Here is a 15,364-nt window from a genome sequence, read left to right as displayed (position 1 = left end):
TGTATGATCTACACTTTACCCAGTGAAAGCAACGAGCACTTCAGATTTACAGGAGAGGGTTGACATTCCTACCAAAATGACTTTCATATTATTATGAATTATTTTCATTGTTTAAAACATGGTCATATGTGGTATTCATTAATACGTGTTATCTTGTCAAGACGATTCCAGGGCATTATCACTCGGTCTTCAATGAAATAAACACTGTAGTTGCTTATGTAGAGTGCATTATCGATAAATTGAATGTCCTTGTGTAATAAGTAATATAGCTTTCAAATTTAATATTGTCCTTTTGTTCAGGCAATATACATAAGCACCTGTTGTATAAATAATTCCGCTTAAATACGATTTTTGCTTGCTGTGCTCTGTTGTCTATATATTTGATAATTGCAAAAGCATACGCTACACTATACTAATTTAATTCTGGAAATATACATGTAGTTGAAACATTTAAGGATTGATTGCATATATAGTTGTAAGTATACGTGAAAATTAATTGTTTCCAAAGTTACATACCTGTTGTACACAATGTATTGAAAGTTAAGCATAATTATATGTAAAAAATACTTTATGATTTTTAGTTTTTTTTATAGTTTCCGAAAACTTGATCGAAAAATTCTACATATCTTGGAAGATTAAAATGAATTCCCAACATTCAAGGTGTCATTGATTGAAGACAACTACTGACACATGTATTGTACTGTGAAATAGTGTACTTAGGCTCATCTTGTCCTTTGTTAGTATCAGTTGTCTGTTCTTTGGGAAGATTACTCGGTTCCACTACGTGAAGCTCCACCTTCTCAGCAATACCTAAGCCCCCTACGCATGTATAATTACCAGCATCACTATGTTTCACATTTTCAATAATAATATCGTACGTATTCGCTGCTAGGTTTTTGTGTGTACTTACTCTTTCATCGAATTCAAACACATTTCTGTCGTCCCAGATCCACAATAACTGCCCAAGATCAAAGTAAAACAATAAATGTGAGTTGATTAGTGACAAATCTGTTGAAGTCCAACAATTATGCTTAATACTAAAATACATGTAGTATCATTGGAACACGACAGATGAATTAAGGACTGTTTTTTTTTAAATCTTCGAGAAGAAACTAGTGTAATTTGTGCAATCTTAAAAGTAAAGCCTACTAATATCTTGTTTTAAATGCATTTCCATGTAAATCAAATGGTATCCATTATCCTTTTTCCGTCGTCTTCCCCGGACATTTTAGGATCAACACGGTGGATGTTTCTAGAAAAGCAGAGGATGCTTACCATAACGGTGCATCTGGTCAACGCTCATGGTGTTTCGTGAAGTCCGAGTTGCTCAATTTTCTTTTTTCTTCGTAATTTCTAGGTATTATTTTAATTATTTCGTGTTCTTTGTGTGTGTCTGTTTTTCCTGTTTACATATGCCTTATTGTATATTCGTTTAATTTGCGCACGAATCTTGGTTCCTTTGTTTACTCTTTCCAAAGTTATAGAAAGTATGCAATATAATGTATCTGTTGTAAGTTCAGCATCAGTACTGGAAATGGACTGTTTCTAGCTACATTTATAATGTCTACTCACTGCATTAATATTACAGCCATGCCATTTACAACTGCACGGCAACACCGCCTTTTCTCCATCTTCAACATACATTTGTCTTACTGGTCTGAATGCCGCAGTTGATAAATACAATCCTTACGTTAAACAGAAATTAAATGAAGCAGATGATTAAGACAAACACATAGAGATCCAACAATGAAAAGTTCCAATATTATTAATTATTTTTATAATCAACAACAAATCAGCAGGAATCTAAACAAGCGTTTCTAAAATATAGCATTATCGTTCTCAAATTAATTTTGTTTTACAGGAAGTATTTGTTTAACTGCAAGGAACTGGATTCGAAGGTGCCTTTCATAGATAGTTTAGATTCTTCTCAAGTCAAAATGTGGGACGTATATATACACATAAATGAATGTCAATATATTCATTTTGTTTTCAATACATGAAACCGAAACCTTCTGGGAAAATATCATAATGTGCATATATACTTTACGTCGTATGTCTTTTTTTCCAAGCAAATATATTTTATGTAAAAATATTCTTGGGTAATTCCTATTCCAACAACAATGCACAGGAAAAGGAATGGGAAATCGACATTCCATTCCAAACTATTTTTTAACTGTGCTTTTAACACTTATGGAGGAACTACCAATCAACGGAAGTACATTAAAAGTGAAATAAACGATTTGAAATGAACAGAGAGTGCATCGCGTTTCTCGATCCAGAAATACATAAAACATTTTTTTTCTGTTTTTATGTATATGTAGCATTTTTATTGATCCAACAGTGCGAATACCTCAACAAGATGTCAAAGTATGATTGCACACATAATTGCCATGAACTAGTTATTTGTCTTGACCGCACATTTTTGTTATTGTTTTGTTTGAAAAACAAATCTAAAAATCGCCTAAAAGAATGTACCAACAAAACTATATTTTCATAAGGTTTCATTCCATGATAAAGGTAAAAACAAAATTACCCAATCAGAGGGACAAATTAAATAATACATCAACTGGCAAAGTCAAGAATAAACCAAGGAAATAAAATTATTTAAACGTTGCAAAAATTTATGTGTATATGTGTGCGTCTCAGATTTTGACTTCTGAAGAAACTTAACTAGACATTATCAAGGATATTTGAACTTTCTTTTATAAAACAGGCGTTTTATTTTTAAACTGATAGAAAGTTGAAATCTTTTTGTACATTGTCCTTTTATTGACATTTAATTAAAGGAAGACCAATTTAATTGTACTCCTTACAATTAACTATTTCGCTCGCTATAAGTCGCATGAGAGCTAAAACTGATTACCGTGAAACCTGTCTATACTGAACTCCTTTTGGACTAATAAATTGTTCTGTTAAGACAGGTGCTCGATTTAGCAAGGTTTAATATACGATAAAGAGACTTGACTTTTAAAAGCTTCTGGTTACACATATTTTTAGATTTCTCAGAGTTCGTTTGAGACAATTTTCACCGTGTTTCATTTAAGGAGGTAGACCTAGGATAAAGGTCATTACGCTTATCTACCAGTGCACCTGGTCCATGCTCCCAGTTTTTAGTGGAGTACGAGTTGCTCACTAACATTAATACTTCAAAATCTATATCGGAAGGAGTAATCAAGGGAACCAAGGTTATAGCGGTAATCAAAAGAATGTAATCTAGGGACAAAGACCAGACATGGAAAACAGACATACACAACAAAGAACATGAAGTAACTAAAATCATACATACAAAGTAACAAAAGTAAATGAGCAACTCGGACTCATGGTGCTGAGGGATACACCGTAACGATCCACGAGTTCATGATGACGATCATAAAACTTCTGTACTGATGACCAGGAAACTGAGATTAAAGGATCTAGCCAAATGTTGTTCTTTCTTTCGGATCAGATCAGCCATAAAGTCAGACTCATAAGAGTGAAGGAATAGGTCAGCAAGTATAGAAGCACAATTTGACCCATTGGAATGCCATCCACCACACTAGACAAATATGTTGTCGATCAAAAATTCAAGCATTTTGAAAACAACTTCGGTATATTCGGAAGATGGTTTGGAATTATTTTTTACAATGTATGAGGATTCTTTACCAAGAACTACATATTTGTATTTAGGTTTATCATTTGTTTGAGTAACAACAATGTGTAAAGTTTTTTGAATCGGGATTTTAACTGAGTATGGGGAATTGAAGTGTGAAGAGTTGAAAACTCATAGGTTTAACCTTTGTTCCCTTGATTACTCTTTAAATGTTATTATATTCTGATAATAATCTTGTATTGAGAATTTCCAGAAGATCTTCCAAATAGTTCAGGATCCACATTGAATTAATACTAGTACGGGAGTAACAAATTTTGTGGTAGGACCGTAGACCCTCCTTAGCAGCTGTGATTACAAAAGATTCAAGTTTTAAAAGAAGTTTATAATAATAATTGTTTATTTGCGAATCTCTGAGAAATTACATTTTTTTCAACATAGAAATTAAAAAAAAATACAATTATCAGTATTTTGTCAACAAATGACACTTAGCAACACAAAATGCGGAATTACTATGACATTTCTTGTAAGGAATTATAAAATCCCTTTTGATTGTGAATACCAATCGTCAGTACTGATGTTTTTTTTTATGAACTTGGAAACGAATAACAAATAAAAAGAAAGACAACTTTGCCTCGATAAAAGAACGGCTAAGAAGGAAATCATGATTGAATCGAAAATGGGCTTGAACTGACATCGAGTATATTACTAACTTAATTCGTTTTTTGTTCATAACGATAAAATCATCATTTGAAAAACCAACAAAAATGAGCAAAAACACCAACGCCTTTTTTTAATATTGATTCAATTCCCTACTTGCGGAGCTCGGGATACAGCCATATTTTGTCCTGTTTTTGCGGAGTTCCCTCCCGTAAGAGCATATATAATTTCGAAGTATTTCTAATCGATGTTCGGATGCGGGTGCAGAAAAAAGAGGTAACTCGAATGAAAATGGAATCCCCAGAAGACAAACACAACGGTGTTTCTAAAATTTACAAGGTGTTTCATTTTGTTGGTAGGTTACATAAGGATGATTTTCATTTGTATCCCGGGTATAGAAAATTTATGGCAGGGTCAGTAGAACGAGACATTTCTTTTTGACTTTCGAGATTTTCTAAAGTGTCGTCGATATCGGATGGAAAACCTTACGTGCTCCGAATAGACACCTGCTCCAAAGGGAGATAAATGTTGACAAAATGTTGGTCCGCAAGTCGGGAAAATCTTATTATTTGATCTTAAATAGAAAGATTTTATTTTAAATGACTAACCTTGTATAACTAAAATAATAGCCAAACAGAGTAGTGACTGCATTGTGCAAAAAAGCATGTGCATATATTTCTTCCGATTAAAAAACAATACTGAGTAAATTATTCTTTCAAGCTACATTACGCCGTTTAGTTCAAAGTAATTACAGTGAATATTATAGTCAAGTTGGTCCTCCTTTGATTGAATGACATTTACCAGTTTAACAGGGCAATAATCAAGGTGATTTTAACTTTCTGTCGTGTGATAGGTGGTGTAATAATTTAATAAAAGTTTAAATCGCGTAATTAATGTTCATTTAGCTAGCCAAAGAAAGTTTACCAGATGATTGTCATTTAATTAAGGTAAGACTAACTCTGTTCACTGAAGTTAACTATATTACTCGCTGTAACATTTGTTACGAAGGTGGTTATTTCAGGATTAAAATCGCCCAAAATTACACCATTTTATAATAATTATACTTTATAGGTCTTAATGACAATAAATGATAAAATTGGAGGATTTGAAACCTATGGTAGTTGCTTTTACGATCAAATTTAAGGTAAAGATTTCCATTTTTGAGATTTTAAAATATCCACAATAAAAACAAAATAGTTGCCAAAGTATCCGATCTTTTATGTTGTTATTAGGTGTACGTATTGAAAATCCCAACCAAATAAAACACACAATCATACTTTAGACACCTGCATAAAATACGTAAAAGTTGGTGGTGATTCCTTATACAAAAACAATTCCAAATCATTTTCAAAATATACTGACGATGTTTTCAAAATGCTGGAATTTTTTATCGATAACAAATTGTGTTCCTCTACTTGCTGACCTATTCCTTCACTCTTATGAGGCTGACTTTATAGCTGATCCGATCCGAAAGAAAGAATATCGTTCAGCTAGATCCTTTAATCTCAGTTTCCGCTATATAGATGACGTATCATCTTTAAACCTAATTTCGGGAATTTGATACATCGCATCTATCCCAAAGAACTTGAGATAAAGGATACTACAGATACTTGGAGGTCAGCTTCATATCTTGTCCTACACTTAGAAATCGATCGATTTGACCAAACTTTACGACAAACGTGATGACTTTTCATTCAGAATTGTCAACTTTCCTTTCATCTGTAGCAACATCCCTTCAGCACCTACGTATGGAGTGTTCATATCACAACTCGTACGTTATGCTAGAGCTTACCGAAACTGCACAGACGTTTTGTATCGCGCTAGACTTCTAACAAATAGGCTTCTGGAACAGGGTTATGTTGCTACACGATTGAAGTCATCACCACAGAAGTTTTGTGGTCGTCATCATAAACTCGTAGATCGCTACGGTGTATCCATCTGCACCGTGAAAACTGATTTGTTTAACTGTCATAGTTTTCCTTTCCTCTCTCAACTACCCCATCTTGACTTTTTATGAACAACTCGGCGGTAGTTTCTGGAAAAACAGAGGACGCTTACCCTACTGATTCTCCCAGTTTTTAGTGGAGTCCGAGTTGCTTATTTGCTTTTGTTACTTTGTATGTATAATTTTAGTTACTTCATGTTCTTTGTTGTGTATGTCTGTTTTCCATGTCTGGTCTTTTTCCCTGGATTGCGTTCTTTTGATTGCCGCTATAACCTTGGTCACACCTCTTTCACATCAAATCCAGGTGCTTCTCTGTGAATTCCAAATCAAAAGTGGGTATTTTTAAACTTTTTACAGGCGGGGTAACTCAATTGCAAAGTGCCTGGTGCGCCTTAATGAAGTATTACCTTTCCGGTAACTTCAATTATTTTTTCGTAGTCAAACATGTACTCTATGAGTAGATATATTTAATTCATACGTTATGCCTTACGGTTTTGTATGCCAAATCAATACTTATATCTGTTAACATTATATTGTGCCATATGTACGCAAGTTAATTAAAACATATAACATACTAAATACGAGAAACAAAACACAAAAGCTCTCTGCAAGGACAACAATTTTACATTTTTTATAAGAATTTGCATACTTGTGTAAAATGAATAGCTCAAAATTGATTGGTAGAAATGACGGATTCTGTTAGGTAGTGACTTTTTTGTTTTGTAGAACTGGCGCCAAGTGTATGTTATAGGTTGTCAAGCTAGTAGATTCCCTTTTGCTGATACATGTGCAATATAATAATACAGCAGTGCCTTATTATCAATGTCAAATGCTATTAAAGCACAAATAGTCGGATATTTAAGTAGTACTCCAGCTAAGAATCATGCAAAATGTGATGGATAAAAAGCCTACACAATTTTATTTTTGATATTTTGTTTGAATTGCCATAGTAAACAGAAATTAACATTCACTTTTTCATATAACCCGTATCCTTAGGAGATAAAAATTATATAGCATGCACTGTAGATTTCAAAATTAAGGTAGATAACTCTGTAAATGACACTCAAATACAATAGAATCTATTGATTTCAATATTAATTATCTCTTTAGAGCAGGAAGATTTGAATGAATAATTACATATTTCATAGCACAGACCCATAAACAACTTGATTACAATAATGAAAATATGTAGCCTTTTATAGAATGTATCACATTTTTCAGATTTTGCATGATTTTTACAAAGACAGCTCCTTAAAGCCTAAAATCAAAGTAGTTTCATTTAGTAGTTGAGCTACAGTGTGCGCAACGTGGATATTGTTCCCAAATACATTGAAGAAAATGAATTTGGTGGACCTCTGTGATTAATTTGGCCTCTTTTTCGTTGTATACAACTAATGTTTAGATTATGATCTTCCTACATATGTGATTCTAATGATGCTGGTGAGAGGTTACTCCTTGAAACGTTGTACCGTATATTGCAACGATTTATATGATGGGTATTGTATGTATTTAGTAAGCTCTGGAAAGCACCGACAGCAATTTTAATACTAGTGTCACGGTCACAAAAGCGATGAAATTTATTTAAAATCAAACTAAAAAGAAATATAACGACACAAAAACACATTAATGATTCAATCAGTTTGTCATGTATTTTGGGATCAAGGAAAGACACTTTATCTTATGCTATCCGCCTATGTATGCGCTTTAGCAAGATTAGACAGATATGAGAGCCTCCAAAAATACAGAATGTGTCATTATACGGCCTTCAATGTGAAGACATTTCTTATAACTTCAGTTGTAATAAGTTCGTACATGGTGTCTGTAATGTTAATGTATTTTCATGTTTTGTAAATACCAGTAATTAGATGATTTTATGTTTTAACCTTTGACAACTTTACACTTCTAAATGCACAAATTGCATTATGCAAGTTGAGTTTACCCATTCATTAAGAGAACGACGATTCAATGCAGTATTAAATGGTGTTTCTTCTTTTTCAAATAAAAGCGGTACAATTTGATTAAGAAAATGCAGAAACAATACTTTCTTAATTCTGATCATTTTCAGAAGTGTATGCCAGACCTAACCAGACACATGTTTGCATACACGAGTTATACACATCGTATGCCGGTGAAGCCGGCTCGGGAATTGGTGGAAGACCCATATGCAAATGAACTGTTTGCACTACATTGTCCCAATTGTTATGTATACAGAAATATTTCCCTTCGTCCGAAGCTCCCATGTCTTTGATAATTAGGCGGCTTTGTAATGTTGTTGAATTGCTAAGTGAATTAGCACTAATTCTCGAATCTAGATGTTTCGTCTTGCCTGGGGAAACAAGAAGAGTTTCTGCACCATCCCTTCGCCATGCTAACTAAAAATGAAAACAAAAACAGCTTCACTATTTTTGTAGACAAATGTATCAAAATGTATATCTTTAGTCTTGAAAATGTTTATAATTCAATATTTTATGCATAGTTTAAACACTTACGCGTAAAATTTATCTAGAGGAGAACACATTCAGCCCTTTAAAAGCATAAAAAAATATCGAAAATATCTTCCCTCTAGAATAAAGTTGTACTACTTTGCAAAGAACATCTTAGAAAACAATTTTCGATGAGAAGTTACATTGAAATAATCAATTGATTTTATTCCATATCAACAGAATGCTTCATGAAATTAGGAAAAAAAGAAACTAAAATGAGGGCAAAACTATAGTTTACGACAGACCAACTGGTGCAAACAGTTATTTATCAATAAGGACAAGAATACCTCTCTTGAAATACCTTTCTCAGCCAAAATAAATCGAAACATGACAGAGGAATTCAAGGAGTGATATTCTAATAATTTAGCTTATATCATCGTGCTCATTAAACATGTGTCTAGCTGTAGACTGGGTGAACATATTTTCCACTGTTTTCATAAGAGATTTATAGTTTTCGATATTTTTTAGCTATTGTGTTAAAGGTCGAAATCATCAATAGCGTTGGGCTGTTTATATTTGCCCCGACAATATTAAAATGTCAATGAAATATCATGTTCTCTATTCATGTTTGAAACATTTGCATAAATACTTTTTTTAAGATAAAATGATTGAAAAAAGAATCATACGTAAGGAAAATTTTGAAATGGGGGTAATGGGTTACATTTTAATAGCGATTACTTACCATATTGACGTGGCCAATTTTCTTTGAACTACACCTAAGAACAGCCGTTTCATGATTTTTAACATACAAGTTTTCAACTTTCGTTCCAGTAGAAACATGCTCTAGAATATACAAAATATAAATCTAAACTTCTGTGACAAAGTCTCAGTAAATATGGAACATACGTATCTGAACATGTTGATTATGATAATAATTATAAAAAGAATGTTGGGTTTCCTTGTATGTTAATTTATCTATTTGTAATCTATAAATTACACGAAGATTTTAAATTAAATGTTGCATTTAACAGAAATAGCATACCTTGTACTATCCCTAGATATAAAACTAATATAAAGTTTGACAACATTGTAAATATTACACAATCACTTTTCTCATAAACATGAAGCGTTAGATCAGTTTTTAACAATGCTGGAAGAAATATATAACCACTTACCCTGTGAAATTACTTGATTCTGATGAATAAAACTAATAAACTTAATTGGAGCAGAAACTAAACATCATTATATTCCTCAATTTTCTGTGTAGTATAAATTATTTCAATGAAGTAGTTTTACGTTTTAGTTGCATTATACAGCATGGATAATTGGTCAATTATCTACATTTATAGTATAAAATGTCTACACGTTCGTCGGGAAGCTTTTGATGAGATGTAATTCGTTGATATTGATTGTTTCCCCAAGTTAGTATTACTAAACTTATCTAACAGCACATTTGGGACTCTTATAGGACTCTAGCTCACGCCAGCAGGTATTTCATTATTCTGATTTGTAGGAATCATCAATATGTCCAAATAATTTGACAGTCAAAAATACTAAAATGAGTTTCGACAAAAAAGTTTCAAAAACATGCTGCATGGCATTAATGTAAATTCAAACTTTGAACTAGATATACAGTTAAGCACGGCATACTATACGTTTTCCAAACTCCTCCGATTGACCCAGGAATATTCAGCAACATTTTCTACACCTCTATGATTTTTTTTCAACTTTTAAGGGAAACATTCTTGAATGCTATACCGTTATAGTTTTGCTCAACTTCTGTTCTATACAGCAGTTTCTGAGATACAGCTTTACCCTAAAGACGAATAGTAATATAAAGAACACGGTAAAACAATATGTTGTTAACTTCGTAGAGGGGGGAGGGGGGGGGGGGCATTAGACCACATTACAAAACCTTGTGTTTCAATATTAATTACGAAAGTAAGAATCTTTTTTAAAATGTGTAATAAATTCATATACCATATAAAATATTTGAATAAAGTAAATGTTTTTATAATATGCATTAATATACAATGAATGACTTTAGATGAGATTAATATCATGATTTATTAACCAGAGAGATCTAAAAGTTACCGAGGCCATCGGTCGATTTTTGGTAAAAAATAGATCTTCTCGAGGGTTGATATATCATGATAATAACTGAACTCCAAACTTATCAATTGTTTAAGTATACGACATATCTGTTCCAATCATGTCATCTAACAGTATGCCCATCCACACCCTCTGGATGAAGAAGGTGAATGCACAAAAGTGATTCAAAATAGGTAGCTAAATGTGATCATGTGTGATATTCCTCATTTAACATAAATAATATCGTTTTTGTTTGCTTTCTGTGTGTTTGTGTGTATGTATGTGTTTTTCCTTTAGTATATCCCTTAATTAACAATGTAAACAATAGTAACTCAAATAACTTTTAAAAGTCTGACAGGGGAATTTATGGCCTATCTGGTACTGGTACTTTTGGAATCTTTGTTTGTCAATATACCTTTTATTTTATCGTTTTTTTTTCAGTTTTGCCAAATGCTGCCACACGAACCATTCGGCTCAGGAATTCTTGTTCAATCACCGTAAACGTTAAGTAAGAAGGTTGGCGATTGGCCGAAAAGGCTCCTCTTAATACCGGTATATCGATCAGTCAAAACTAACGATTTAAAAATAAATTATATGATTTTACCTGATACTATATTTTGGCACATGTTGAAGCTTTCACAAATGATGATTACCTCGCGTGCCACTTTTTCCTTGTGATCATCATAATTGACCCTAAAGTACCAGTTAAACCCATTATAGTTCAGGTTATCTTAGATATGATCATTGAAAACCTAAATCGTTTATCCTATATCGCATACCCTATATCACATCCCTGACCTATATTGCGTAACCCATATTGCATCTCTGATTGGAACAGGCTTAGTTAAGATTTATGATATATATTAAACATGATATGTAAACATATTTACCACATGCCGTATCAACCATCGACCTACATCACCTCTCGGACCGATGTCCCTCGCAGGATATAGGATACTGGATCATGTGTGTGTTTTTATTTTATTTTTTGGTAATCAACTGAACTAAAACAAATCAAGGATGAAGATGTTGTAAAAATGCTAGAGCCCTTGTTTGTTTTGTTTTGTTTTTTTGTTTGATGTTTTCATACATTAATAGTTTTTCCCTCTTGGAAATACCCTTTTGTCGCATTTTCATCCCAACGTTAACGGCAATGGGCTCAAATTAAAGTGCAATTTCAAAGAAAATTATAAAAAGGTCAGTTTTTAAACAAATGAAAAAGGGTAACAACAAAATTACCAAACACTGTCCGATTCATAGTTAAGTCAAGTCCAAAACAAATTTAGCAAAATAGATAATTATCATTTATTACAAAAAGATGTATATAAAGACATCAAAAGTATAAGTCAATTGGTTGGTAAACATTTTTTGATGAACAGCAGATAAGAACAAATCTAAGCATTATGATGCACAAACGGTGTTATGTCAGACTGAGATTCCTCCACCATAACGGGATCAACCTCGTTATTTGTAAAAGTGTTTATTGTTGATCTACATAATGGGTCTTCTTGTTTTCTGAACTCTGAAATAACAGTACATTGTTATGTTAAATATGGTTTTAGGCTTCGCGTATGACGGGCAGAATTTTGAACAAGGACTTAGTTGATGATGTACCACCAAGATGAAAAATGTCCCGATCAACAGGAATATACGAAACTTTATATAACACCCGCTCTAAATAGGTGTTTAAAGATCAAACACGCGATTCGTACATCGTACAGAAGGGTTTTAACCATTCATGTTTCAGACTTATATATAGACGTCCCTATCAAATTGTAATACACCATTTTTGTCTCTTGTTAAATGCTGGCATTCTGTAATTGAAAAAAGGTATAGACATATTAAAAAATAAAATGAATACGACAATTATACATTTTAACGTAGCGATATTCATTTTTAAGTTCCCGGCATATGAAGATGAAGATTAGTAATCATATTCATTACATCATACATACTATTATTATAAGTCATAGAAATAATTTTCTCCTGCTTCGAGTCATTGACTTCAAAGCAAATTGCAAAGTCCAACCCTAAAAAAAAGTAGATCATATATGAATATGATATAATACATCAATGAATGGCTTTCAATTTTAAATATTCAGGACCAAGAAGGTTGGTAATAGTATTAAACCGCCAATTCCAAATTTTACTATAGTAAAAACTATAAAATGTATGTATAACATACAACAGCCTTTAGTCATATACATGATAGATGATCTCAATGTTATTTTGTCATTTTCATTGAACGATTTGTCATCACTGCTTCAATAAGTGTTATTTTCAGTCATAACCATATCCAAATCAATAGTGGTATGAAAATTCAACAGGGTAAGATCAATGTAATCATACCTTTCTTTTCAAGGACTGGATTGTTGTCGTATGTGTCTGTTGCCTTGTTTCTTGTACGTATTGTCTAGAAAATGAAGACAATATGTATTCAAAAACAACAAATAACCGAGTGAATTTAGTAATCGGAACGATTTCAGAATGGATTACATGAAATGATTTAAGTACAGGTCTTCATAAAATTCAGACACTGCCTATGATTCATGGTGTAAAAAAGTCCAGGAAATAAATGATGCTTTTTCAGTCTATATACGTTAAATTTTAGATAATGATAGCATTTTCCGGATTTTGATCTGTATTTTGCGATGACCACACATTTATCTCCCACTAGAATCAACCAAATCAAACCAAATTTCAAAAAGCCAATTTCATACACAATCTACATGTATATGGTTTTCATCTTGAAAGTGAAACAACCGAAAGGCAAACTAAGACTGGTTTTGTGGTTTGTAATTGTTTTTGAATTAGAAATAAACACGAACAGATCCTGTCTGATTTTTATAAAGACTGATACCTCATTCGTACAATGTATACTTTTGTTTGTTGTATTGTTTTTTTTTTTTTTTTTTTTTTGGTTCTTGGTTTTTGTGTTCAACCATTTCGAAAATCGTGCTTCCAATATGCCCACATCATAAGCATGTTGAAGGGTTATATAATAAATGTTACATTTCTATTTTATTAAATGGGCTAGAATGTTGCAAAAATTTGCCTTGTGATTTTTTTTATTTTTATTTTTTTACGAATTTTTTCCCCACATATCTAAACTTTACCGTCCATTGCATTGTTTTTATCAAGAAATGATATGGTTCTATCTCTATCTTAATATAAACAAATGATAACAACCATCCTTTCTAGGAATTGAATATCAAATAGTTGTTACAATATCCTAACTAGTGATATACTGTGATAAATTCAAACGCTAGCAACGTGGATCGTAAGTTCTCAACAGTTGTATTTAATTTTATGCACCTATTATTTTTCAAAAACTTCCGTCTAGTATAAAACAAAATGTGAAAATCCTATATCACATCTGTGTCTTTATCTTTAATGGCAAGGTATTTGCATAATCTAATAAACCCTTGCTCAAGTCATTACCGAGTACTGAATACAAAAATATGTAATTGAAGACAGAAAGGCCAATAGTCCAATGACAAGTCCTATAACAATATGTATCAAGGATTCTGTAGTAAAGTTGTAGGTCTTTGAACTGAAATAAATGATTTGACATTAAATAGAATGATAAATTCAATGCTTTACATGATTTGTAATAAGGATGAATTAATTATTTGATGGTTTCCCAATTTTAACGATAATAGAACAATTTTTAATATTCCAGTAAAAAAATTTCTAGACTGAAAACTATTTAATACCATGCTTTGTTTATACTATCGTTAAAACAAACAAACAAACAAACTAAAAAAAACAAAAAAACAAAAAACAAAAACAAAAAAAGAAAAACAAAACAAAACAAAACCTGAGTTTTTGTTTAGTTTAGTTTCAAGTCCGATTGTTGTTTCTGTGAGCTAACTGGTGTAGTGCCCATATACTATATACGTTTATCTTTACAATTAACTACGGTAACAAAATATCAGCATTGTAATTAGAAGCATATATTTGTCTTGACTAAAAAGTATTCAATACGACTTATCAGGAATTTTATTGCTGCATAAAGCTATAGTTTTCGAGAGTTATCTAGGACTACTGGGCATGCAGCTGTGTATGTCAATAGAAATTTGCATTGAACAATTTTTTTTTTAGATATCGTACCATGGAAGACTTTTCTACTACTTTGTGTTACCCAGTAATACGGGATGGATCAAAAATCGAATGAAACATATACAATTGATACACTATGTAACGTACCTCTTACACTGTGGTTATTTGAAAATATTTACAGTGCAAAACGTGCGAATATATTTCTAAAAGTTCCTTAAGTTCATCTGTGTCGTTATTATTTAAGAATTAATAGTGAAATACCTTGAAAACATTACACTGAATTGTGACCCTAATAAATACCTGTTTGTACAAAATAAATCGCCTGGGAACAATTTGAACACTAACTAATGTATAACATTGAAAAGATATTGCCAGCTAAGTTGATGACGAAATTGAGATAATTGAACATGCTTACCTAAGTACGTGTTTGAAAATCAAAAATGTGAATAAAATAACACTAATTACAGATAGAAATAATCCAAAAGCACCGACTAAGTCTAAACATGTCTTATATTTCGTATACGATTTAATCAAGGCATTCATGTTAGTACAGCTATCTACTATACGTAATACGAAATAACCTTCACCTGATTAAGA

The 15,364-nt window shown here is 32.1% G+C and overlaps 3 protein-coding genes across 4 annotated transcripts; all 3 read right to left on the bottom strand.

Moving 5' to 3' along the window:
- Positions 1-227: 227 nt before the first annotated feature.
- Positions 228-4,949, bottom strand: LOC148611850 (uncharacterized). Its single transcript, XM_088592806.1, has 3 exons — positions 4,855-4,949; positions 1,573-1,685; positions 228-958 (listed from the first exon to the last, which is right to left on the bottom strand). Exons 1-3 carry the CDS (start codon positions 4,916-4,918, stop codon positions 656-658), a joined length of 480 nt encoding a protein of 159 aa, XP_088448932.1. The 5' UTR covers positions 4,919-4,949; the 3' UTR covers positions 228-655.
- Positions 4,950-8,152: 3,203 nt separating this feature from the next.
- On the bottom strand, positions 8,153-9,782 carry LOC148611849 (uncharacterized). The gene is made up of 3 exons (XM_088592799.1): positions 9,657-9,782; positions 9,357-9,457; positions 8,153-8,563 (listed from the first exon to the last, which is right to left on the bottom strand). The coding sequence occupies exons 1-3, from the start codon at positions 9,700-9,702 to the stop codon at positions 8,237-8,239; spliced, it is 474 nt and encodes a 157-aa protein (XP_088448925.1). The 5' UTR covers positions 9,703-9,782; the 3' UTR covers positions 8,153-8,236.
- Positions 9,783-11,996: 2,214 nt separating this feature from the next.
- Positions 11,997-15,364, bottom strand: LOC148611848 (uncharacterized). Of its 2 annotated transcripts, XM_088592797.1 has the most exons (5): positions 15,183-15,361; positions 14,147-14,258; positions 13,055-13,118; positions 12,661-12,735; positions 11,997-12,227 (listed from the first exon to the last, which is right to left on the bottom strand). In XM_088592797.1, exons 1-5 carry the CDS (start codon positions 15,308-15,310, stop codon positions 12,100-12,102), a joined length of 507 nt encoding a protein of 168 aa, XP_088448923.1. In that variant the 5' UTR covers positions 15,311-15,361; the 3' UTR covers positions 11,997-12,099. The 2 variants fall into 2 exon arrangements, with proteins under 2 accessions (XP_088448923.1, XP_088448924.1); XM_088592798.1 differs by lacking the exon at positions 12,661-12,735 and having other exon boundaries at positions 15,183-15,364.

The sequence above is a fragment of the Perna viridis genome, chromosome 7, assembly GCF_037379345.1.
Source record: "Perna viridis isolate PV_CMFRI_1.1 ecotype Kerala chromosome 7, ASM3737934v1, whole genome shotgun sequence".
In the NCBI taxonomy this organism is placed as follows: domain Eukaryota; kingdom Metazoa; phylum Mollusca; class Bivalvia; order Mytilida; family Mytilidae; genus Perna; species Perna viridis.
This window is presented reverse-complemented; position numbering and strand designations above follow the sequence as displayed.

What these genes read in the sequence shown, in the direction of transcription:
- LOC148611850 (XM_088592806.1), bottom strand. Translation starts at nt 4,918, where the DNA reads ATGCACATGCTTTTTTGCACAATGCAGTCACTACTCTGTTTGGCTATT. An exon ending in TATTATTTTAGTTATACAAG is followed by an intron (nt 1,686 to 4,854) that starts GTTAGTCATTTA and finishes GTTTAACGTAAG; the next exon opens with GATTGTATTTATCAACTGCG. An exon ending in ATGGCTGTAATATTAATGCA is followed by an intron (nt 959 to 1,572) that starts GTGAGTAGACAT and finishes GATCTTGGGCAG; the next exon opens with TTATTGTGGATCTGGGACGA.
- LOC148611849 (XM_088592799.1), bottom strand. Translation starts at nt 9,702, where the DNA reads ATGTTGTCAAACTTTATATTAGTTTTATATCTAGGGATAGTACAAG. An exon ending in ATATCTAGGGATAGTACAAG is followed by an intron (nt 9,458 to 9,656) that starts GTATGCTATTTC and finishes TGTATATTCTAG; the next exon opens with AGCATGTTTCTACTGGAACG. An exon ending in AAATTGGCCACGTCAATATG is followed by an intron (nt 8,564 to 9,356) that starts GTAAGTAATCGC and finishes TTTCATTTTTAG; the next exon opens with TTAGCATGGCGAAGGGATGG.
- LOC148611848 (XM_088592797.1), bottom strand. Translation starts at nt 15,310, where the DNA reads ATGAATGCCTTGATTAAATCGTATACGAAATATAAGACATGTTTAGAC. An exon ending in ATTTTTGTATTCAGTACTCG is followed by an intron (nt 13,119 to 14,146) that starts GTAATGACTTGA and finishes TTCATTTTCTAG; the next exon opens with ACAATACGTACAAGAAACAA. An exon ending in TCCAGTCCTTGAAAAGAAAG is followed by an intron (nt 12,736 to 13,054) that starts GTATGATTACAT and finishes ACTTTTTTTTAG; the next exon opens with GGTTGGACTTTGCAATTTGC.